Source organism: Leptodactylus fuscus, chromosome 6 (genome assembly GCF_031893055.1).
Source record: "Leptodactylus fuscus isolate aLepFus1 chromosome 6, aLepFus1.hap2, whole genome shotgun sequence".
Classification (NCBI taxonomy): Eukaryota; Metazoa; Chordata; class Amphibia; order Anura; family Leptodactylidae; genus Leptodactylus; species Leptodactylus fuscus.
The window spans coordinates 125,832,100-125,855,803 of NC_134270.1; the positions used below are offsets into that span (position 1 = coordinate 125,832,100).

General features: G+C 42.0%; 2 protein-coding genes across 3 annotated transcripts in view; both read right to left on the reverse strand.

The window, feature by feature from the left end:
• Nucleotides 1–1,956: 1,956 nt before the first annotated feature.
• LOC142209390 (retinol dehydrogenase 8-like) lies at nt 1,957–18,308 on the reverse strand. The gene is made up of 6 exons (XM_075278376.1): nt 18,006–18,308; nt 11,946–12,107; nt 10,002–10,181; nt 7,075–7,168; nt 3,880–4,063; nt 1,957–3,540 (listed from the first exon to the last, which is right to left on the reverse strand). Exons 1-6 carry the CDS (start codon nt 18,103–18,105, stop codon nt 3,301–3,303), a joined length of 960 nt encoding a protein of 319 aa, XP_075134477.1. The 5' UTR covers nt 18,106–18,308; the 3' UTR covers nt 1,957–3,300.
• Nucleotides 18,309–20,835: 2,527 nt separating this feature from the next.
• Nucleotides 20,836–23,704, reverse strand: part of GRB7 (growth factor receptor bound protein 7) — a 75,263-nt gene continuing 72,394 nt past the window's right edge. For both annotated transcript variants that reach the window (XM_075278286.1, XM_075278287.1), the window contains one exon: nt 20,836–21,707. In XM_075278286.1, the coding sequence (XP_075134387.1) occupies nt 21,561–21,707 (147 nt within the window). In that variant the 3' untranslated portion in view covers nt 20,836–21,560. The remainder of the gene's footprint in view (nt 21,708–23,704) is intronic.

The window sequence follows — 23,704 nt, forward strand, 5'->3', positions numbered from 1 at the left end:
CCAGCACTGATTGGCCAGAGTACGGAATTCGGCCAATCAGCGCTGGCCAATGCATTCTATTAGCCCGATGAAGTAGAGCTGAATGTGTGTGCTAAGCACACACATTCAGCACTGCTTCATCACGCCAATACAATGCATTAGCCAGTGCTGATTGGCCAGAGTACGGAATTCGGCCAATCAGCGCTGGCTCTGCTGGAGGAGGCGGAGTCTAAGATCGCTCCACACCAGTCTCCATTCAGGTCCGACCTTAGACTCCGCCTCCTCCAGCAGAGCCAGCGCTGATTGGCCGAATTCCGTACTCTGGCCAATCAGCACTGGCTAATGCATTGTATTGGCTTGATGAAGCAGTGCTGAATGTGTGTGCTTAGCACACACATTCAGCTCTACTTCATCGGGCTAATAGAATGCATTGGCCAATCAGCGCTGGCCAATGCATTCTATTAGTGTGAACTGAGTTTGCACAGGGGTTCTAGTGCACCCTCGGCTCTGCTACATCAGATTGCTACATCTGATGTAGCAGTGCCGAGTGTGCATCAGATGTGTAGTTGAGCAAAACTGACTCAGCACTGCTAAGTCTGCATTCGCATAGGAATGCATTGGCCAGCCTTCGGCCAATCAGCGCTGGCTCTGCCGGAGGAGGCGGAGTCTAAGGTCGGACCTGAATGGAGACTGGTGTGGAGCGATCTTAGACTCCGCCTCCTCCAGCAGAGCCAGCGCTGATTGGCCGAATTCCGTACTCTGGCCAATCAGCACTGGCTAATGCATTGTATTGGCTTGATGAAGCAGTGCTGAATGTGTGTGCTTAGCACACACATTCAGCTCTACTTCATCGGGCTAATAGAATGCATTGGCCAATCAGCGCTGGCCAATGCATTCTATTAGCGTGAACTGAGTTTGCACAGGGGTTCTAGTGCACCCTCGGCTCTGCTACATCAGATTGCTACATCTGATGTAGCAGTGCCGAGTGTGCATCAGATGTGTAGTTGAGCAAAACTGACTCAGCACTGCTAAGTCTGCATTCGCATAGGAATGCATTGGCCAGCCTTCGGCCAATCAGCGCTGGCTCTGCCGGAGGAGGCGGAGTCTAAGGTCGGACCTGAATGGAGACTGGTGTGGAGCGATCTTAGACTCCGCCTCCTCCAGCAGAGCCAGCGCTGATTGGCCGAATTCCGTACTCTGGCCAATCAGCACTGGCTAATGCATTGTATTGGCTTGATGAAGCAGTGCTGAATGTGTGTGCTTAGCACACACATTCAGCTCTACTTCATCGGGCTAATAGAATGCATTGGCCAATCAGCGCTGGCCAATGCATTCTATTAGCGTGAACTGAGTTTGCACAGGGGTTCTAGTGCACCCTCGGCTCTGCTACATCAGATTGCTACATCTGATGTAGCAGTGCCGAGTGTGCATCAGATGTGTAGTTGAGCAAAACTGACTCAGCACTGCTAAGTCTGCATTCGCATAGGAATGCATTGGCCAGCCTTCGGCCAATCAGCGCTGGCTCTGCCGGAGGAGGCGGAGTCTAAGGTCGGACCTGAATGGAGACTGGTGTGGAGCTATCTTAGACTCCGCCTCCTCCAGCAGAGCCAGCGCTGATTGGTCGAGTTCCGTACTCTGGCCAATCAGCACTGGCCAATGCATTTCTATGGGGAAAAGTTAGCTTGCGAAAATCGCAAACTGACAGGGATTTCCATGAAATAAAGTGACTTTTATGCCCCCAGACATGCTTCCCCTGCTGTCCCAGTGTCATTCCAGGGTGTTGGTATCATTTCCTGGGGTGTCATAGTGGACTTGGTGACCCTCCAGACACGAATTTGGGTTTCCCCCTTAACGAGTTTATGTTCCCCATAGACTATAATGGGGTTCGAAACCCATTCGAACACTCGAACAGTGAGCGGCTGTTCGAATCGAATTTCGAACCTCGAACATTTTAGTGTTCGCTCATCTCTATTCTAGACTTTACCATGAAAAGTTGTTTTACACCAATGAATTGTTGGACTCTTCTTTGCCGAGTAACTCAGGTGCAGTATTGTCAATTATTAAAGTCCTTCTCCTGCCAAAATTTGAGATCTCATTTGGGGCTGGAGAATTGACCTAACATTACTCTTGTCTTACTGCGCACAATATAAAATTCCCTTTGTAAATTCCCATAAGTATTTCATCATAATCTAATGCATGTATAGTTGGTTCACATGCATGGTCAGGTGAAACAAAAAAACTTTTGCCGCCCTACTTTAAAGAGATTGTCCAGTATCACAAAGCCTATTTTTAGATACCCTGTTGGGAAATTTTGTGTTCATGGAGGTGAGTCCTTCAGCGAAGAGAAAGTTCAGAGTGACTTCAAAGAGGGTCTGTTGATCAACCAGTGAATACGTGTATTACATGGGTAGCCAAATCAGTATTACACATACATTTCACCTGTAGAGGAACTGGCCACTGGCTGTACCTTGTAGGACAACCTAGAAACACTGGGGGTGGAAGATCCAGTCAGAACTGTTTCTTCCCAGTGTTGATGTGGCAAGCTTAATGTCCCTAAACTTGGATGTATTATTCAGACTGTCTTATACTGTAAGGCAAGTGTATAGTCCAGGAGGTCTGCTCTCTAGAAGAGTGTTTGCGGCTTTCAGACTGGGTAGACGCAGATACTAATCTTCTGGCAGACCATTCTTAAGTAACACTGGATTGGTCCGTTGTACCTAGGGAGAAGGACAGTTCATTTACTTTATTTCACACTATTACTTGGACCCTGTAGGCCAGCGCTTCCCATCAATGCACTGACTAATTTCAGGATAGTTAAACCAGTCATTGAAAACAGTGCTGATATTTAGCACTTGAGAAGTACTGGAATGATTGCTTCTAGATAAATGGTGTGGCACCACCTCTCTCCATTGTCGCAGAGGTGGATGAGTGGGTAAAGAGATCTCTCTAGGGACTCAAGGGGAGATATTTTAGTGCATGGAAGTGGGAAGTGAAACTCACGGCTCACTTGCTGTCACAGACTATGCGTCAATAAGTTTTCTCCATTCTCCAATGGACAAGGCTCACATCTTGTCTCACAGGTGGGTTTACTCAATTTCCTAACACACCATAGAGAAAAAACCTCTCCACTACTAAATAGTTTCTGTTCTTTGATGGGGAATTGAGAGGTTCTTGTAGACTTTGCTGTTCATTTGTTTTCACATTTTTGAATTTTTGTGAGCAATGACAATCCAAAGCTTGGCAGAATCGTCTTCTTGTATGAACTGGATTACGTGTATATCACACTCATAGTTTCCCATGTTTCCGTCTAAAATTGATATTTCAGAGAAATCCCAAAACCCTTGCTCCTTGTTGTACTTTCTGTGCTTTCCAGCGGAGGAGCTTGATAGCACGGAGGCTGGCCTGCATCAGTGTCTCATGCTGGAAGACTATCTTGTAAAATACATCCTTCACCAGCTCTCCACTGGGATCAGCATACTTCAGTGCAGTCAGAGGAGTATAAACGTGGTTAGTCTGATGTCGAAAAGGAGGCGTCTCCATGGTGAGAACATGTAAAGTGTGCTGAAAGAAAACCATTAAGATGGTATCAGCAATGTAGCAATGCATTCCTCTGCCTCCCTTCAACTCCTGAGCTTGTCCCGCCATCTTTATACCCTACATACCCACAGTTCTTATTACAAGGCCACCTGCACTAAATGAGAGCACCATACCAGACCCGCCAACATACAGCATTATTGGATGTCCTGTTGGTTGTACAGTACAAGTATAAATGCTTGTCCACATTATTGGCACCTTAGGTAGCCCTCTACTCCATTGACCCTTCATCCTAACCCTGCATCGTAGCATCTGTTACATGCTATATAATCATTACATTTTCCCATTGTTCTTCACTGGACTTACCTCAGCAATTTCATCTGGGGTCTGTCCAAGACTAGAAAAGATGGCTTTACAGTTCTTTAGGTAATAGTTGGTGAACATTGCTTTGGTTTCAGGGTCTGCCTTGGAGTAATCCCCCCGTATAGCATCTTCATAAACTTTCAACTCAAAGTCTGTCACCACAGGCCCAGGTTCTATCAAGGTCAGGCTGAAATTTATATAAAAGTGGATAGGAAGCAACCAAGCTCCTTATCATCTCATGCAAGTGTCATAAAATAATGCAATTAAGTCATTTTCTACATTTTAACCTTAGGGATGAACACAAATTGAACCTTCCTGTTACTTAAAGCTCCAATACAGAATATATCAGTTGGATGGTCTCCATCTATCTTTTGTACTGCTACAAACAAGAGCCAAAAGAACATGTGGATCATAAAGGGTGCAAAAGTATAAAAAAAACAGGGACTTCTCTTTCTTTCACCCTGGTCGGACAAAAGTATTGGCACCTGCCACTTTGTCAATGAATTCAGGTGTTTCATTCAGTACCATTACCTTGGTTAAATATAGTCCTACTCCTTGCCATGTAGTCTACCTTTACAAACATGTATAAAAGAATGGCTCATTCTAAAGAGCTCACTGAACCACAGCAACTAAGCCAAGAAGTAAAGTTAAAGAGCCGGTTTGGTAAGTGCTGATGTGCATAGTGTAATAGTTAGCAACACTTTCCTGGATGAACCTGCAAAGTTCCAAACCTCCTCTGGCTTTACATTGGCACCAAAACTACGCTGGGAGCTTCATGGCATTGGTTTCTATGGAGGAGCAGCTGCACACAAGCTTTACATCACCAAGAACAATACCAAGCATCGGATGGAGTAGTATAAATCATGCTGCCACTTGGCTTGGGGCAGTGGAAATGTTCTGTGGATTGGCAAATCATTCTTCTCTATCTGGCAATCTAATGGACATGTCTGAGTTTGGCAAATAACAGAAGAATATTGTCTGCCTGACTGAAGACAATTCGATAATGGAGAGATAATGTTATGGGGTTATTTTTCATTAGCTGGCCTAGGCCCCCTAGTTCCCATAAAGGGAAATCTTAATTCTTCATTGTACCAAGATAGTTGTGTTCTACCAGCACTCCCACAGTTTGGGGAAGCCCCTTTTGTGTTCTAGCATGACTGGTCCTCAGTGCACAAAGCAAGGTCCATAAAGTCCATAAATCATTGAGCCTTGACCTCAATCCCATCGAACTCCTTTGGGATGACCTACAACAGAGAATGTAAGCCATGCCCTCTCATCCAACACACATTCCCACAAACACACTCCAAACTGTCGTAGAAAGCCTACTCTGGGGGCTAACTCTAAAGTATGGTGCCAGGGGGGCAGAGTCGCTATTGCCAGCAGAGCAGAAGAGTCTAGCTAGATTACAGGCAGAGCTCAATAATCTCACAAGGCAGGAAGTGCAAGGCTGGGTTTATATAGGAAGTTCAATCAGAGAGCAGGGTGGAGCAAACCAGAGAGGCGGGAACTGAAACTAGAGGCAGCGGGAACTAGGCTTCACATCAGCACTGGAGCTGTCCAAGTTGTAAGAGCTACAGCCTGGAACACTGAAGTCCCTGGGTTCAAGTCCCGACAGTGGCTTTCATACCTTTCCGGGCAGTAGGTGAAGACCTAGCAACAGTATGCATTAAGTTATTCCATCTACACCATCCCAAAATGCAGTTACTGTGTTATGCGGAGTCCGCCAGTGATACCAGAAGTATGGGATGGTTCAGTAGAGGGTGAATTAACCCCTATAGTGGCAGTGTATTCGCTATGTCTGCAATAGTGACCCTTGTATTTACCTCCAGTGTGAGGTAACTCATCAGTAGAAGTAAGATTGGGGTTTATCTGTTCCTCCATCATCAAAGCAGATCTTGCCATTGTTAGGGATAGCAATGGAGTATCTGGGGTGAGGGGGTGCAAGTTAGTCATACTAGCTGCAGCAGGACACTTGGGTTTCAACATGGTAAAGGCTTGTTGTACTGTATAAGAGCAGTAGACCCAGTGAGGGTGTACACAGAGTCCATCCGATCATTTCTTCAGTTCATACTACATCATGAGAAACTGGCAGCTTAGTCCATGAGTAAGGAAGGGGGCATTGCCTGTGAGAACAGGAGTGGTAGCCATCACTTCATGGAAGCTCTAGGTGGCTTGATGTTCAATGTGAAGATGGTTGCCAGTTGTTTAAGATGTTCCTTACTTTGTATTTCTACCATGAAGCCCGGTGAACTGTTGGTTATGTATAAGCATTTGGTGATTTTCCTTTCATGATTACACTACACAACTAATTCTGTGCAGGCTCCAGAGGGTCATTGCTGGACTAGATATTACTTGATTCCAGGTCTAAATCAATTTATTGGTCTGATTTGGGGGTCCAGTCTCATTCTTGTTCTAAACTTAGGGGTCTAGTTAGAGTTGAATAGTAAAATACTAAATCTTCATGTAACTAATTGTAAAAAGTTTGTGCAATGTTAACAAGCTGACACCTTTACTGCCAGTTTTCAGCAACCCCCACCATCTTCAGAATGAAGAAGCATTAGTAGTTAAATCTATACAGCATATAGTCTGCATAGCAATGCTCCTGGTCACCCGCAGTGCAAGGAAATACAACGACTACATTCATATGTAACTTCTCCACCGAATCCTTACATAATGGTATACTATAGTGACATGCCATAACCTTAGCAGATGGGAATACTCCTTTAAGCTAACTTGTATTTTAGGAATATTGGTCCTTTAAGACAGTGACTTAGTCAAAGATTTACTGGCACATATTACACGTCTTGTAATAGTTGCAAACAAAACCTCACAATATCCGTTTTTATTATTGTGCTGGATTCATTGACAATATCTTATTATAAATCCTTCTGCAAGAATGACTCCTATGCTTTGTCAAAAATATGGCCGAAGATTATCAAAAATCCTGGACAGAACACAGATTTGTGTCATACAGCGAGGTAATGGAATTCCCTTGTAAAGAATAATACCCCGTCATCCGGAAATGTAATATGTAGGTTTATGATCTTAACACGGCTGTCACACAATCATAGCCAAAAACTCATCCAACGAGAATAATTTAAGCCCTCATTGCCTGTTCTGCTTATTGTAAGGCTTTGACAGAATCTGAATACAGAGCTTTGTATGGTTGGGATCATAGGAGAATTAATGAGCACTTACTGAATATTAAACATCAGGGCTTGGAAGACCAAACTCTCGCAGAATCCTTCAATGGCAAACTTGGAGGCTGCATAGATATCATTGAATACAATTCCTGAAGACAAAAACACAAATTACATAATTAAAGGGATTCTATTATTGGGAATACTCATTTCTAACTAAACATATATTTGCATAGCCTTTAGAAAAGCTATTCCAAACATACGTTTTGTTTGTTAATCCTCTCAGCAGTTTTTTAATTAGCCTACTTTTATTGATATGCTAATTAGCCTCCTTGGAGCACCAGAAGTTCAGTGAGCACTGTGTGCTGTGTGTAAACAGGGGGAGGTGAGAGCAGGGAAGGCTGATGATGATGATGACTCATCACCCCACCCCCCGATGTACATACAACACACAGTCTTCAATGAGCTTCTGCTGGCTAATTAGCATATCAATAAAAGCGGGATAATTCAAAAATGCTGGGAGGAGGGACAACACAGTGGCTCAGTGGTTAGCACTGCAGCCTTGCAGCACTGAAGTCCTGGATTTACTCCCATACTCCAAAGACATACTGATAGGGAAAATGTACATTGTGAGCTCTATATGGGGCTCACAATCTACATAAATTAAAAAAAAATGACTGGGAGGATTAACATACAAAAGGTATGTCTGGAATTGGCTTTTGTAAAGGCTATGCAAATATATGCTTAGTTAAAAATGAATTTTCCCAGTGATAGAATACCTTTAACAAATTACTGTTACTTGCCAGAAAATTAACCATTTAATCCTTTCCATGCAAAGCATACAATGAAATGTATGAATGTGATGGAAACCTTAGAAGAAACGAGAACCTGAGAGTGTAGGAAAGATTTGAAGCATTTGTCTTGGAGGACATCCCTATTTTAAAAAGACTTTAATTCTTTTAAAACAGAGTCTGGAAAGCGGAGCTTGTACTTGATACCCTGCTAAAAGAGCTGATCAGTGAGGGTGATGGGAGTCTGTTCCCTGCAAATCTGCTGTTGATAGCCCATCCTAAGGTATACTGCAGGGCAGCTCCTTTAAGAGAACCTTTTACCACCTCCATCATCTCCAATGGTTTACGTCATTCAATAGGTTCTACTCCACCGATTCTGCAGCAGCTGTATTTTTTTTCATATAACCCCTACCATGCTGGTACAATCAATGTTGTAAGTAGATATCATAATTGTGTTGAAACTGTCAGGTGGGCGATGTCACACAGTAGCAGACAGACAGGGACCACCTGCTAGAGACAAATGTGCTGAAAATAACAGAAATAATGGTTAGGGACTAGAGAAAAAATTCTAACTGCATCAGAATCAAAGGAGCTGTCCCTAATAAAGAATACAAAGAGCTGAAGTTAGTAGAGGTGGTGAAAGGACCTCTTTACATTTTTTATAGTTTTTTTTTAAATCTTATAATACTTTTTTTTTTTTATCTTTCATTATATACCTATTTCCCCAATATATACTATATAATTCAGCTAGTATTACTTTATTTATACTGTATAATTCAGCTAGTATTACCTTATTTAGTTATTGCTTTTTGTCTCAAAATTCATGGAATCCTTCTCTTCAGTTGGGTGATTTAATCTCATTCTAGTCTGATGAGAATACACTAGCATGTAATGTGCAATGCAAAACATCCCAATCTTATTTTCTGTATGATGGACTCTACAACCCCAGCTCTCCGCAGGAAGACACACATTGCTCTCTCAGTTACTGTACATGATCCAACAGACACCTGTCACACAGTTATAATTAATGTGATGATCGCTCAGCCTCCTGATTATATAGAGGAAAGGATTCACCAGGGGTGTTACTTAAAGGGAGTCTATCATGATCCCTCCTCCTACAGTTCTTCACTGCTTCCTATGCAACACCTCCTCATATCCAGCAGTCATGTTCCATCCATACATTTTTGCAGCATTAACATTTTCCTTTCCTTCTCTATCTGAGCCCAGACAGCCATGAAGACTTATTCACAACATGTTTGTGCACACAAGCTTCCCATCCCCTACTTATTACCCCCAAGTAGTAATCATGCCCCTTTTGTTCCACAGCCGCCCCCACAGAGTCCCTCCTTTACTATATGCTGCTGACCAACTGCCTTTTTTGCCATTAGGGCTCGTTCACACGGTGTAACGTGCCGCGTGATGTGGCACGTGTACGCCGCGTGACCCTTTGCGTGCCGTACACGCTCCCATTCATTTCAATGGGAGCGGGGATCGTATGCGCCGCGCTAGTTTGCGGCCGTGAATAAATGCACGGCCGCAAACTAGCGCGGCGCATACGATCCCCGCTCCCATTGAAATGAATGGGAGCGTGTACGGCACGCAAAGGGTCACGCGGCGTACACGTGCCACATCACGCGGCACGTTACACCGTGTGAACGAGCCCTTAAAGTGTTAATTCTCTTTATTGTAAGAGTGGAAGACTGTATATCACAAATCTTCTCACTCCAGCTCACCAGAAGGCAAGGGTCATACATTTATGACCGAAAGATTGTCCTCCATCAAAGAAAATTAGAAAGAAGATCAAAGTATTTGAGAGTGACCTGTGGGTCCCCTGATTTGATAAGCACACCTTCCTTCAGTAGGCACAGTTGGTACTTTCTCTAGCTGACCAAGTGATACTGTGCTCAGTTTACTGTAGAGGACTGTTCCAACACAATAGGATTGTTCAAAGCAGTAAACCCATTTAAAGTAAATGTGTTTTCTAATGGACCTCATGGATTTTGCAGTACGGCACCAGTATCCTAAGAGTCATCATGAAAATGTTGATACATATATTGTGATTGCATTCTAACATGCCCTCATTATACACTTCCAGTAGCTGAAAGAGAAAGTATGACATATCTAATATATATATATATATATATATATATATATATATATATATATATATTTATATAACTTTTTGTAGGTATACCTTGTAGACCCATCACACTGCTCATCACCAAAATGTGTCCACTCCTTCTCCTCTTCATATCAGGCAGAACCTCTTTAATCATCCTTACAACTCCATAGAAATTAGTCTCAAAGACTCCTTGCATGTCTTCTATGGATTGGCATTCGATTGGTCCTATAAGTCCCACTCCTGCATTATTAACTGCAGCAAAAATGGCAGATGTAAAATATCTTACAACAAAGGCTTAAATTAGAAATAAAGGAGACTATTTTTTTTTACATCCCACCATTTTGGGATTTCTTAAACCCATCAAAAGAGATCAATTATTCATCCAGGAGGATTGAGGCTCCAAACACTATCTTCTAAATTTCATATATCAATTTTGCTTGTTAGATAGGTCTCAATAGATAAAGGTAAAATATAACTTTTATTCATTAAAATATATTTTGATGAATAAAAGTTATATTTTACCTTTATCTATAGAGACCTATCTAACAAGCAAAATTGATATTTCTTATCACCACCCCAATTAACTTGGGAACACCCTGAAACCTTTCAGTAACACCAGTTGTGTAAGCCTACATCCTTTTTAGGTTCATTGTGCAGGACAATAACTCAAAAACGGAATGGTTAGGGCATACATTCATGGCCATAAGTGTTGGCACCCCTGAAATTTTTTCAGAAAATACAGTATTTCTTGCAGAGAATTGTTACATTTCACACAAAACTACAAAAATGAGCAGGACGAAATTGTTGGCACCTTTTCAAAATTCTGGGTAAATAACTTTGTTTCAAGCATGTGATGCTCATTCAAACTCACCTGTGGCAAGTAACAGGTGTGGGCAATATATAAATCACACCTGAAACCAGATAAAAAGGAGAGAAGTTGACTCAATCTTTATATTGTGTGTCTGTATGTACCAAACTAAGCTTGGAGAACAGAAAGAAGTGAAGAGATCTGTCTGAGGACTTGTGAACCAAGATTGTGGAAAAATATTACAATCTCAAGGCCATGACTGTATGGTTTTATCTATCTCCAGAGATCTTGATGTTCCTTTGTCCAAGGTGTGCAACATAATCAAGAAGTTTACAACCCATGGCACTGTACCTAACACAGGGTAGTCCAGCTGGTGAATAAGCATCCCCAATCAAGTGCCAAAGATATTCAAGCTGTCCTGCAGACTCTGGATCGGTGTCAGTGGGAACTATCTAGACTGCAGTTTGCCAAAATGTAAGTGAGTAAGCCAATATCTGGGAAAATGTCTTATGGACAGATGAGACCAAGATAGAGCAAATCATTCTACTGTATACTGAGAAAGGAATGAGGCCTACAAAGAAAATAACACAGTACCAACAATCAAATATGGTGGAGATGCAAAGATGTATACTTGTGTTTGTTTTGCTGCCTTTGGCAGCAAAAAGCACCCAGAAATGGATGGTAGCAAAGTGCTGATGTGATATGGCCAGCAATGAGTCTGGATCAAAGTCCCATTGAACACCAGTGAAGAGATCTTAAACTTGCTTTTGTGAAAAAACACCCTTCAAATATGAGAGACCTGGAGCAGTTTGCAAAAGAAGAGTGGTCCAAAATTCCAGTAGAGAGGTGTAAGAAGCTCGTTGATGGTTATAGGAAGCGATTGATTTCAGTTATTTTTTCCAAATGGTCTAGAACCAAATATTAAGTCATTTTGTCTGATCCATTTCTGGAGTTTTGCATGAAATTATATCATTTTTGGCTTTTTTTCAGTTTTTTTTGTGTTGTTCCAATAAACACAAAGGAAATAAACATGTATATAACAAAACTAATGTAATTGCATTAATTTTTTTGTCAAAAATACTTCCATTTTCTGAAAAAATTTCAGGGTGCCAACACTTGCGGCCATGACTGTATGGTTTCATCTATGAGACCACATATAGCAAATTCCTATATATATGTCTCTAGTTAGCAAGTAACGCACCACTCACTGAGAATGTCTATACGTCTTTCAGGGAGGCTGTCCACACAGTCTCGAATGGATTGTTCACTCCGGACATCCAACTCTTTTATCTCCAGGGTTGTGTTGAGGGCATCTCCTGCTGCTTCTTCAAGAGCTTCCCTCTTTGCGAGGTTACGCATTGTGGCAATGACTATAAAGATAATGACTGGTCAGAAGCCCATTTTATTTTTGAAGTAAGGAAACATAACAATACTTTGAAAAACTTAATAAGAAGGGTACAGAGGGTACACAGGTCTGCATAGGAGTTGTATTAAAAAAATTGTAGGACATTTTTGATTAAAGGGTTATTTCCATCTTGGCCAAACATGGTCAAAATGAGAATACTATTGTCATAAATCCCATAGAGGTAAATGGAGGTTCCAGAAACAGTGTAGTGCTATGCTGTTTCTGTAACGCCTATCTGCCTCTATGGGAGTCAGGGGAACAGAATAACCTTTTCAAAATATTTGCAAAATGATTTCACTTTTATATAGGGTTAAACAATACAACATTGAATTGTTCTTTGAATTGTGTATATTTTGGGCAAGTAATATGTTTCTAATTGGATTCAATTAAAAAATGAGCTTTGTTTGGTTTCTATATCTTGCATGTATCGGTTCTATAATACTGAAAGCTATTAGCTAACCCGCCATGTCTGACAGCTCTTCTCTCTCCTCTCTGAGTTACTCTTATATGGTCATTAATCAGATTAATGACTGGTCAGGGTGGTCAGTGAGGGGCTGGACAAGAAGCTGACAGTCAGGCTTTGGAACATCTAACATTGAGATTATATATACACAATGCAGAAGCCAAACAAAGCCAAACTACGTTTTAATTGATCCCCAATAAAAAAAAAAATATATATATATATATATATATATATATATATATATATATATATATATATATATTTTTAGCCCACCCATATATTGACATAGTGTTTATTCACTGTATGGCCTTCAGTACATTCATCATATTGTACTGTCTGCTGATCATTGCTAAAAATCTAAACAAGATTCTCTTTAACATATTGTATATAAGACGTCTCCTGAGTTGCACCACTTCTCTGGAATGCTCTATCCCAGACAATCAGATTAACTCCCAATTTCTACAGCTTCAAGCGCAAACTAAAGACGCATCTTTTCAGACAGGCCTATCACAATTTCTAATGTAAACCCTTTCGTATTATAATTAGAATCCCCAAAATTTAACCCTCCTCTGTTCCAGCTCCCACATTACCCCACATGATATGATGCCATTTCAGGCTAACTTTATATGTCCAAGCTCTATCCACATGTTAAAGGTCATGACTGGTGACGGCTCATAAAGTTTTATATTTGTGTAATGACAGTCACCTTTATTACAAAATTATCTGACTACTGTATAAGCAATACCGCCCCTGCTACCTCTTGTGTCACCCCTCTACCTCATAGACTGTAAGCTCTTGCGAGCAGGGCCCTCAGTCCCATTGTGTGAAATGACTTTCTTTGTAATGTATCTTTCTGTCTGTATTTGAACCCTACTAATTGTACAGCGCTGCGGAATATGTTGGCGCTATATAAATAAAATGTATTATTATTATATTGTTATCAATTGGGTGTCTACAGGTCAGAGAGGGTAACGGTGCTGTGAACACTGTGTCTGGAGCTTATAGAACCTGCCCTGTTGCATCACAGGGTCCCCTTCCAGGTTTTTACCAATCACTTTAGTCACACCTCCCATAGTACATGCTCTTAGGGGTTCACACTACTGCCGCTGTCCGCCCCAGTGTTTTCATCTCTAAACCCCCAGGAAACTATACAAGGGATGGCTTCCCGGTGGCCAGCATTAAAACCCATTCATTTCAATGGGTTTTTAAAGGTAACTGCTGGTGTCCGTATGTGGCCTCTCTACCTGGAAACTCTTTTCTTTGCACAGACACATAGTTGTATATGCAGGACTTTTTGTCTGTGCAAAAAAAAATGTATTCCAGGTGGAAAGTCTGCATATGGACACCACCGGCAAGCCGTCCCCTGTCTAGTTTCCCCAGGGTTTAGGACGGAAACTCCCCTTAGACGTATCATTTTAATATCTCTCACTCCCTGTTGTGACGTATGCGCCGATATGGTGCATGCGCATGAACTTAGATGGCATACAACTCACCATCGACATCTACGTGCATGTGCCAATTAATTAATACTACACTTATCTCTTCCTAAACCAAAGGGTTTTTTTTATTATTATTAATTATTGTGTTATTATCATCATAATAGTTAAATATTTTGGGATAGAGAGCAAAAGAGTTTTAATATCCTCAGTGGAGAAATGTAAATGTGCAATATATTGTTACCCTGTTACTAATTTTGAGGGTTTTTTTTTTCGTTTTTTTTTTTTTTCTTTTTAGCCAATACAAAGAAAACTGTCAAGTGATGTGATTGAGAAAAAGGAAATGAGAATATTTGTCACATGATGGAAGATAATTGCCCTATACTTTCTTACTGTAACAAACCGAGTAATGGATAAAACAGAAGATTTGTATGTGGTTGTCTTTTAGTAAGTAATCCAGGAAAGCTGGGGGGGGGGGGGGGCATTAGTTTTAGCTAAAAGGTCACTGTCATTTCAACCAATTTTGTATAAATCAGTAGTGCTGGCAAATCTAAGAAGCTTGGGAACGTATGTTACCAGTTCTCCTCGTGCTCCAGTATAAATCAATTCTTCAATCCTTGTCCTATGGCAAGTCTAATAGTAAATATTTTCTGTTAGGGGGGCGTTCACACTACCGTCGGTGTCTGACATGTAGTGTCCGCTCCTAGTGTCCGCTCAAAATCTGTCACGGACACTAGGAGCGGACACTAGATGTGTCCGTGACACCTGTCATTCACTTGAACGGGCATCGGGTGCGTTCTTTTGCACTCCGTGCCCGTCCTTCCCTGTCCGCAAGAGAAGATGTCCGACTTCTCAAGCGGACAGAAAAACCCTGCATGCAGGGTTCCTCTGTCCGCTTGAGAAGTCGGACATCTTCTCTTGCGGACAGGGAAGGACGGGCACGGAGTGCAAAAGAACGCACCCGATGCCCGTTCAAGTGAATGACAGGTGTCACGGACACATCTAGTGTCCGCTCCTAGTGTCCGTGACAGATTTTGAGCGGACACTAGGAGCGGACACTACATGTCAGACACCGACGGTAGTGTGAACGCTCCCTTATCAGGGAGAAATACTTCCTTCTCCACTGATCAGGCATTATTCATTCCCCTCCCCTCTCCTCTAAATTTATCACTAACTATGAATTGTCTACAAGATTAGTTTCAAGAGACTCAGGCCTCATTGACATCTGTGTTGGTAATCCATTTGGGGAGTGTGCATGAGGACCCCACCGAAAGGACTACTGAATACATTGGCAAGCGGTGTGCAGTGAAAGCACACGGACCCCATAGACTATATTGTGGTCCGTGTGCTTTCCGCATGGTCTCCACACGGAACATGCGGACAGAAAAGTAGTTCACGGGGGCCACACGGTGGCTCAGTGGTTAGTACTGCAGCCTTGCAGCGCTGGAGTCCTGGTGTTCAAATCCCGCCAAGGGCAAAAAAACATCTGCAAGGAGTTTGTATGTTCTCCCTGTGTTTGCATGGATTTCCATCCCATATTCCAAAAAAAACATACTGATAGGGAAAAAATGTACATTGTGAGCTCTATGTGGGGCTCACAATATACATAAAAAAAAAAAAGAAAAAGAAAAAAAGAAAAGTAGTTCACGATCTACTTTCCTGTCAGCATGACTCGTATGGAGACCGTGTGGAAAGGACACGGACCCCATTATAGTCTATGAAGTCTGTGTGCTGTCACTGAACAAAGGAAAAAGAAACGAGCTTCCCTATCTTGCCATGGATTCCGTGGCTGACTCAGCCGCAGCAGTGTCTGTGGTGCAAGGCTCCCTCCCAATTAGGCCCATTCTTTGGGCCTAATCCAGAGCGGAATGACACGACTGATGCACTAGCTGCGCGGAAGTGTTCACACGCAGAATGCAAATTCTGCGTGTGAACACACTCTAAGTTGCCAAGCAAATTTTGTGACACACCACCTAACACGTATGGTGAGTGAGAGAACCTGTCTATTTTGCATAATTCTACAGAAACCAGGTTTGTACTATGCAACAGTATATATACTTTTTCATGTAGTCATCTCTGATGAAACCAGTGTGAACATTGCTTTAGACGTTTCTAATATATGAGGTCTCCATTCGCATCTAAAAGCTAAATTCAGATCCCTGCTGGTCTCTTTTTACCATAGGGCAGTGTATTATTAGGTCACACGAATGACAGCAGACTGGATCTAAAACATTGTCTGTTTCCAATGGTGACCAGAAGAACTTTGTATGCAGCTATATATATGAATGGAAATAAACCACAACTACAAAAAATTGACACAAAAGCAGTAAAGCAAAATAGATGTGATGCAGTTTACAGTATATGTAGAGAAATGTAGCGAAATGTTGTTGGAAGAGAAAATAAAGATTAAGACTATAGACTAGATATTTACTATTAGATGTGCCATAGGACAGGGACTGGAGAATTGATATATACCGGGGCACGAAGAGAACTTACAGCTACAGAACTACAGGCCCTGCATAGTTGCTCCACACAATGGGAGGAATTTATTATCCCAGCACTTTTCTGATGTAGATGCGCCTTGCTCGCCATTTTCTGAGAATATTGGAGTGGAAGAGGTCAGGACACCTCAGACTGGAGTATTTATTATGACACATTATTATGACACGTGCCAATTTTCTGGCATGGGTTATGCAGGAAATCGACGCCAGTTCCTTACTGACGCAGATCTCCATTCTGTCGCATAGGTGTGCTCCTGATTTATTAAGAGGCCAGAGCCTGTTGATAATTCAGTAACACCTTGCACCTGTTGGGACGTCTTTTAAGACTGACTTATTAAAACGCCCCAGTAAACGTGCCCCAATATGTGTGCTGTCAATGCAGTCTTTGAAAGACTTGTAAGATCACCAGCAGGTGTCAGCAGAATCCCACCAATACTTGTTCTACGGCAGTAAATATGATCTGGAGAAGACAAACAATATCTCTTATAATGTAATCCAGTTAATGGGCCGGTCACGTACAGTACAAGAGGGATTTATGATAAGAGATAACCCGCTGCATAGAGCCCCATTGTCTTATATATACATGATACTTATGTATGTTAGGGTAACGTGGCCAATATCAGTCAGTAAGATGGTATGCTATTGCTATTATTATTGTAGTATGTTAATACTGGCCTCATCGTGGCAGTTTTTTTTTACTTTAGCTCTCAAGCTTGGAATATTACCATTATTATTTGGTATTGTAGGTTTGAGAGTTGTTGAGGAAGGCAGTGACTGCATGGGCATAACTATAAGGGGTGCAGCGGTACCAGTTGCTACTCAAAGGTCCCTTTGGCCCATAAAATATATCAGTATTCAACAGGTATGGCACAAGGTAGGTAGGGACGCCATTGCAGATTGTGTATTGGGGCCCACGAGCTTCAAATTATGATCCTAAACGGCAGGAGTCTTCCTTGCACTCTACACGCAGGACAAACATGACCCAGGTTATTGTACACACAAGACAAATACAGCCCAGATTACGACCCCTTCATTGTTGCACCCATCTACATGGGTGGCAACCACTAATGATAGTCATTACAATGCTAAAAGAAGATGCCCCTGAATTGCATAGAATGGTATATTGGGGAGACAAGACAATACTTGTTCATAATGTCTGATGCGGTATCTGTCTCTGTGTAGCTTTTATTTCTGTCGTTTTGCCTATTTGCATAGTCAGAGAATTCTTTTGTGCACAATGAGAAGTACTATACACATATATAGCTTTAGGGGATGCAGAGGTAGCAGTTGCACCCGGGCCCTACTATCTGAGGGGGCCCAAATATCCATCTACCACATAAGAAAAGGCTACTTTTATAAATGCCATGTGCTAAGCAGGGTGACCGGATACAAACTCTGCATTTTGGTAAAGGAAGAAATTCTACCTCTGAGCATATCCCATAACCTGCAGAAGGCATACACACCTTTAAACCTTTTCTGCTCATCTTGAGCCAGTTTTACCGCCAACGTCAGTCCGATCCCGGAGGAACATCCTGTTATAAGCACCGTACGAGGATCTTCCATCTTATAGACGCTTACTCCCTGAGATAATTCCACATACACAGTACACAATGATGGGGTACATACAGCGGGGTGCTGCTGGTGCAATCTCACAATGCCACTACCATCTCAAAGAGGGTTATATTTAGGAATGAGGCTGGATCCCAATTGGACCATTTAATAGTCTTTAACGCATGCATCTGATGAGAGTGCTTAGAAGATTATCTTGTCGGCGAAGTAGAGCCAAGTAGGACAATGACAAGCCAGGGAGAGCGGCACAGAGGATCATCTTCTTAAGAACTGTCACTCACAGCAACAAGGTATAATTCTTTTCTTCTGTACAACTAATCATTAGAGTAACACTAGGACACCCCAGGGTGACTCTGTGTTTGGGGCTTTGTTCTTCACAACGAATGTCTTTCTTTCTCTACTTAATGGAGTAAAGTTCACAGTAAGGGTGTCAAAATTAACAACCTTTCCTTAAAAGACAACTTAGAAATAGACTCCCTGTCCTGGTGTTGGTGCACACCACTGTACACTTCATGTATGGAGAGGAGGCATAATGCTCTCCTTCCCACCACTTTACATTGCTTGTATAAGAATGATGGTGTCATCCTTGGGTTGGTTCTTTCCTATGTGTGCCAATCTTGTGTTACTCGTATAGAAGAAGATTGTTACTGCTCATGGTAGAGTCCAAAGGTGTCCCTTGAAGTTTTCAGGCCCTGATGCAAAATCTGTAATGCAGCCCCTACCTACATTTTGTCATTTATAATAGTGTTATATTTTATGTGGCAGAGGAAACTTTGGGGTCCCCTCAAGGTCTAGGGCCTGATTGCCTCTGGAGGGATGGGACCAACCTCAATTGGTGCTGCAATGTCCTTGGTCCAGAAGGGGCTCAGTATGTATAGCAGACAACATTGGATAAAATTCACTGACAACCACATGTGCATGGGTGCATCGCTTTCAACTGTCAGGAGAATATCAATATACCTTATTGTTTGTTGTGTCAGGGGATGAGCAGCTGTAAGATGCCAGGCATTTGTCACCAGACCATACAAACCTGAGTATATGCCATTACACAGTTTCATATTAGTAGTTTTTATCTTTATGTGGAGGTTAGGCCTGGTTCACATCTGCGTTCGGGTTCCTGTTCGGGGAGCCGGCTTTCCCATGTAACCGCTTTTTAATGCGTATAGGTTTAAGTTCATGGGGTCCCCAAGCGCACTCCCAAAACGGAAACCTGAACGCAGATGTGAATAGGGCCTTAGACTTTCTCTTTATTTTTTTTCTATTGATTTGAGGGCTAGTACAAGATATTTGTCAGTAAGATTTTGCTTAGCACAAACGTTTCAGTCTGCTGACACGTTGCACCATTCAGCTCCTATTTAATATGCCACTGCTGAGTAACATTTTATGCAGTTTTTATGTATTTAGATAGGATTTATGAGGTACATAAATGTCCTATCTAATGTGTTGTTGTTTTTTGTTGAACCAAATGCCAAAAAGAGCATTTTTTTGTGTGCATGTGTCCATAGATATATATACCCACCCATGCCATACCTCCACAAGCCTCTGGTTCCACAAAGGTCTTCAAAGTATCCATAAGGAGAAGACTTGTGGCTATGCATCATGAAACACTTGACCATATTAAGGATGACGCAATGAAGCCCCCTAAGGGTAGCACAGTGAGTGCCTTCAGCAACACAATACAGATGCAGGTGCAGATGCCTTGTACAGTATGTGAACATGTCTATCCCATGTGCATGAAGCCTGATGATGCAATCCATCTGGCAGTGACATGGTACAGAGAAGGAGGGGGTGACCAGGCTGACTGTTTAGGTTGTATTGAGTGACGTCCTTGCACTTTCTGGGATTAGTAGTCCAGTGGGAAGTCTCACTCAATGATTGTCAGCCATTTCTGTATGAGCGTGCAGATGAGGTTGACTGAGTTGGACCGCCCACTGGACTCCTAACCACAGAACGAATCTGGTGCTCTATCAATAAGTTATACTGAACTGTTTACCGCAAAACTATATATCAATATTCTCAGCTCCTCCTGCTCTATAACATGCTGCCTGCAGATAAGATATATGATATGCATAGAGGGATGTACCTGTCTGGCGGACTAATGTTTCCCAGGTATGTTCTTCAGGCTCTTGTTTTTCTGATATCCAATAGAACATCCGTGGTAATGACTGATGTACTTACAGCTATTTAATCACTTCTGCATTCTTCTATTGACCAATAACCTGGGAAGACATGCATGCTCAGCCAATTGTGTGTGTATGGGTGGGCTGGGATGTATAGCTGCAAGCATGCTATGTAAAAGTATGATTGCACTAAGTCCACACAATTACCTCCTCCCACACCTGGAATCCGCACTGATCCGGCTCCCTCAGGGCACTAGAAGCTATGGAAAAGGACGGATCCAAAAGCAATTCTGATCCTATTCATGTAATAGGCACATAACTGCAGCCGCGTCCACTGTATAGCAGGACACTAGCGTACTGCAACTCTCATCCTATTACAGAGTTGTGTTTGGATCTATCATCTCCATAGCTTCCAGTGCCTGGACCAAGCCGGATCAGCTGCTCGGTGTAGGATCCAGGTGTCAGATCCCCAACAATCTGATAATGATGACTTATCCTATAGATAGGTCATCAGTTTGGACCCCTTTAAGGTAAGAATAGCACTGCAGACTGATTTAATACCAGAACCTCCAAGGAAACAGCATAAAAGAAGTATGAACAGACCTTTTCTCAACTTGCTTTTTAAAATATCCTCCACCATGCCATGGCTGAGGTTATACACAAAAGCATGGGGTCAGTGTGAACAGAGGCTAACACTGAGCCTTAAATACATTCAGGGTAAACTAGAATAGTGAATTTTTTTTTATTATTGTGACACTTTTGGATACATATAAATAAACTGCTCCTCTTCATTGTAGATTGTGTTTAGAGAATTCTGTACAAAATAAGAGAAAATAGAAGAAAAATATAATATAATGATTTCTTATATAAAATATTTGACAATGAACTGGCCTTGTAGATATTTACAGTACAGTGCCCTCAGCAACAGATGCACTGTTTAACATTCCTTCCCAGACACGGTTAAGGTGCCCTTCTCCTGCCATCTCTCAGAGGGCACAGGAGATTATAGAAAGCTTGTCTTCCACTGGAATTTAGCCACCAAATGTCATTCTGCTGTCACCTGACAGTCTTGCGAAGATGATTGTAGCATCACAAAGAAAAGAAAAAGTTTAGCTTATTGACTATGTGCTTCCTGATAGAACTTCATCCACTCCGGCGAGGATCCACACAGTAACAATCTAGCAATAATGTACAAATCCCAGCATTGAACTTGTGCCATCTTTTACACAGGGGCGCATCAATCACCTTGTGGAAACGTCCGTCTTAAATCCTAATTTGTTTCCTTCAAGAGGTCTGTTCCGTCCTTGCTTTGTGGTAATGGAGACCCTTTTACAGTGCTACAGAAGTGCAGTAGTGCTTGAGAGTACATGGTAGGATACCCCTGTTGATCTGGTGGAACTCAACCAGCTGGATAAGGTCTAGAAACTTGGTTTGTCCGTCATCCATCGAGTAGAAAGGTTTGCCATCTTCCTCACACTAAAATAAATAATAAAAAAAAGTAGTCAAATATGTGTTCAATATAAATCTACTATATACTGTGTGGAGGATGTCAGCTTGTGTAACCTCCATTTTGGATTCCAGGGCCATGTGTGTAGCCATTTTACATTCTCTTTGTTTAGAAAGCTGACATCCCCCCTCAGCCTTAATGGGATACAACTTCTCTCCAGTTTCTTATCCAATAGCCATGTACAAGAACTATTTTACAACTGTGCCACCAATCATGTTATGCTAATTATACTAGTCCAACCTGTTCTTTGTCTATACAATGTATTTAAACTACCTATTTTCCTCTATTAAAGCAGAACCCACCATATACACCATAGCGGAGTGTGTTTATGTGTCTCCCTAAGCTGGCTTATAAAATAACTTATTAATTGGGACTTCAATATGGTGATACTTAGAGCAGATTACGCTCACAACTGTGAAGTTTAGACACATGCATGTACATGTAGATTAGGATTGGCCAAATTAACTGGGAGATTAAACGGTATTAGCATCATAAATATTCATATGTTGCCGGACATTTCCTTTTACTTTCCACCAAGCCATGGAAGGAGCCCTGTAGGTGCCTACAGTAAAGTCAGCTCTTGCCCAAGCTGCAAACCAGACAGAAATCCCTATTGTAAATGTGAGCTTTGGTATCAGCTTTATTTTCATTTCAAGAAAACAACAGTGAGTTTTAGGATGGCAAATAATGACATTTATGGACATGTTTTTTTTTTTTTTCTTTTTTTTTCTTATGGTAGAGTTGGAAGGGACCTCAAGGGCCATCGGGTCCAACCCCCTGCGAGTGCAGGTCTTCCTAAATCATCCCAGCTATATGTTTATCCAGATTCCGCTTGAAGATTTCCATTGATGGAGCGCCCACCACCTCCCGTGGCAGCCTATTCCACTCTCTCACTACCCTCACTGTCAGAAAGTTTTTCCTAATGTCTAATCTGTATCTCTTTCCCTTTAGTTTCATCCCATTGCTTCTTGTACTTCCTTGTGCTAATGAGAATAGGGTAGATCCCTCTGCACTGTGACTACCTTTCAGATATTTGTAGACTGCTATTAAATCTCTCCTCAGCCTTCTCTTCTGCAAACTAAACAATCCCAGTTCTTTTAGCCGCTCCTCATAGGACATGGTTTGCAGACCTTCCACCATTTTGGTTGCTCTTCTCTGGACTTGCTCCAATATATCGATGTCTTTCTTGAATTGAGGCGCCCAGAACTGTACACAGTATTCCAGGTGTGGTCTGACCAGGGAAGAGTACAGCGGAATAATGACCTCTCTTGATCTAGATTCAATGCTTGTCTTAATACATCCCAGAATTTTATTAGCCTTTTTTGCAGCAGCCCCGCACTGTTGGCTCATGTTGAATTTGTGATCTACTATTATGCCCAAGTCCTTTTCCCCTATGCTATCACTTAGTTCTATTCCTCCCATACTATATATGTTTTTTACATTTCTGTTACCCAGATGTAGAACTTTGCATTTGTTCCTGTTAAATACCATTTTGTTCGCCTCAGCCCATTGTTCCAGTGTGTCTAAGTCCTTTTGAATGCACTCTCTCTCCTCTCTAGTGTTGGCTATTCCTCCTATCTTCATATCATCTGCAAATTTTATGAGTTCCCCAATAATTCCATCGTCCAGATCATTTATAAAGATATTAAAAAGTACTGGGCCCAGAACAGAGCCCTGCGGCACCCCGCTTTTGACTTTCTTCCAGTTCGATGTGTAGCCATTTAGTATTACTCGTTGGCTACACCAGACATTGTCCCACCAAGACAGCCCATGTCAAGCCCATTAATCCTGTCAAGGACAACATCTGCAAGGAGTTTGTATGTTCTCCCCGTGTTTGCATGGGTTTCCTCCGGGTACTCCGGTTTCCTCCCACACACCAAAGACATACTGATAGGGAATGTAGATTGTGAGCCCTATATGGGACAGTGACTGTCAATGTCTGTAAAGCGCTACGGAATATGATGGC

Excerpts from the sequence above, each read along its gene's own strand:
- LOC142209390 (XM_075278376.1), bottom strand. The coding sequence starts at position 18,105 with ATGGAAGATCCTCGTACGGTGCTTATAACAGGATGTTCCTCCGGGATC. Across the intron at positions 10,182-11,945 it reads AAGACGTATAGACATTCTCA|TTAATAATGCAGGAGTGGGA; the intron begins GTGAGTGGTGCG and ends TTTTTGCTGCAG. Across the intron at positions 3,541-3,879 it reads CCCCAGATGAAATTGCTGAG|CACACTTTACATGTTCTCAC; the intron begins GTAAGTCCAGTG and ends GTTTTCTTTCAG.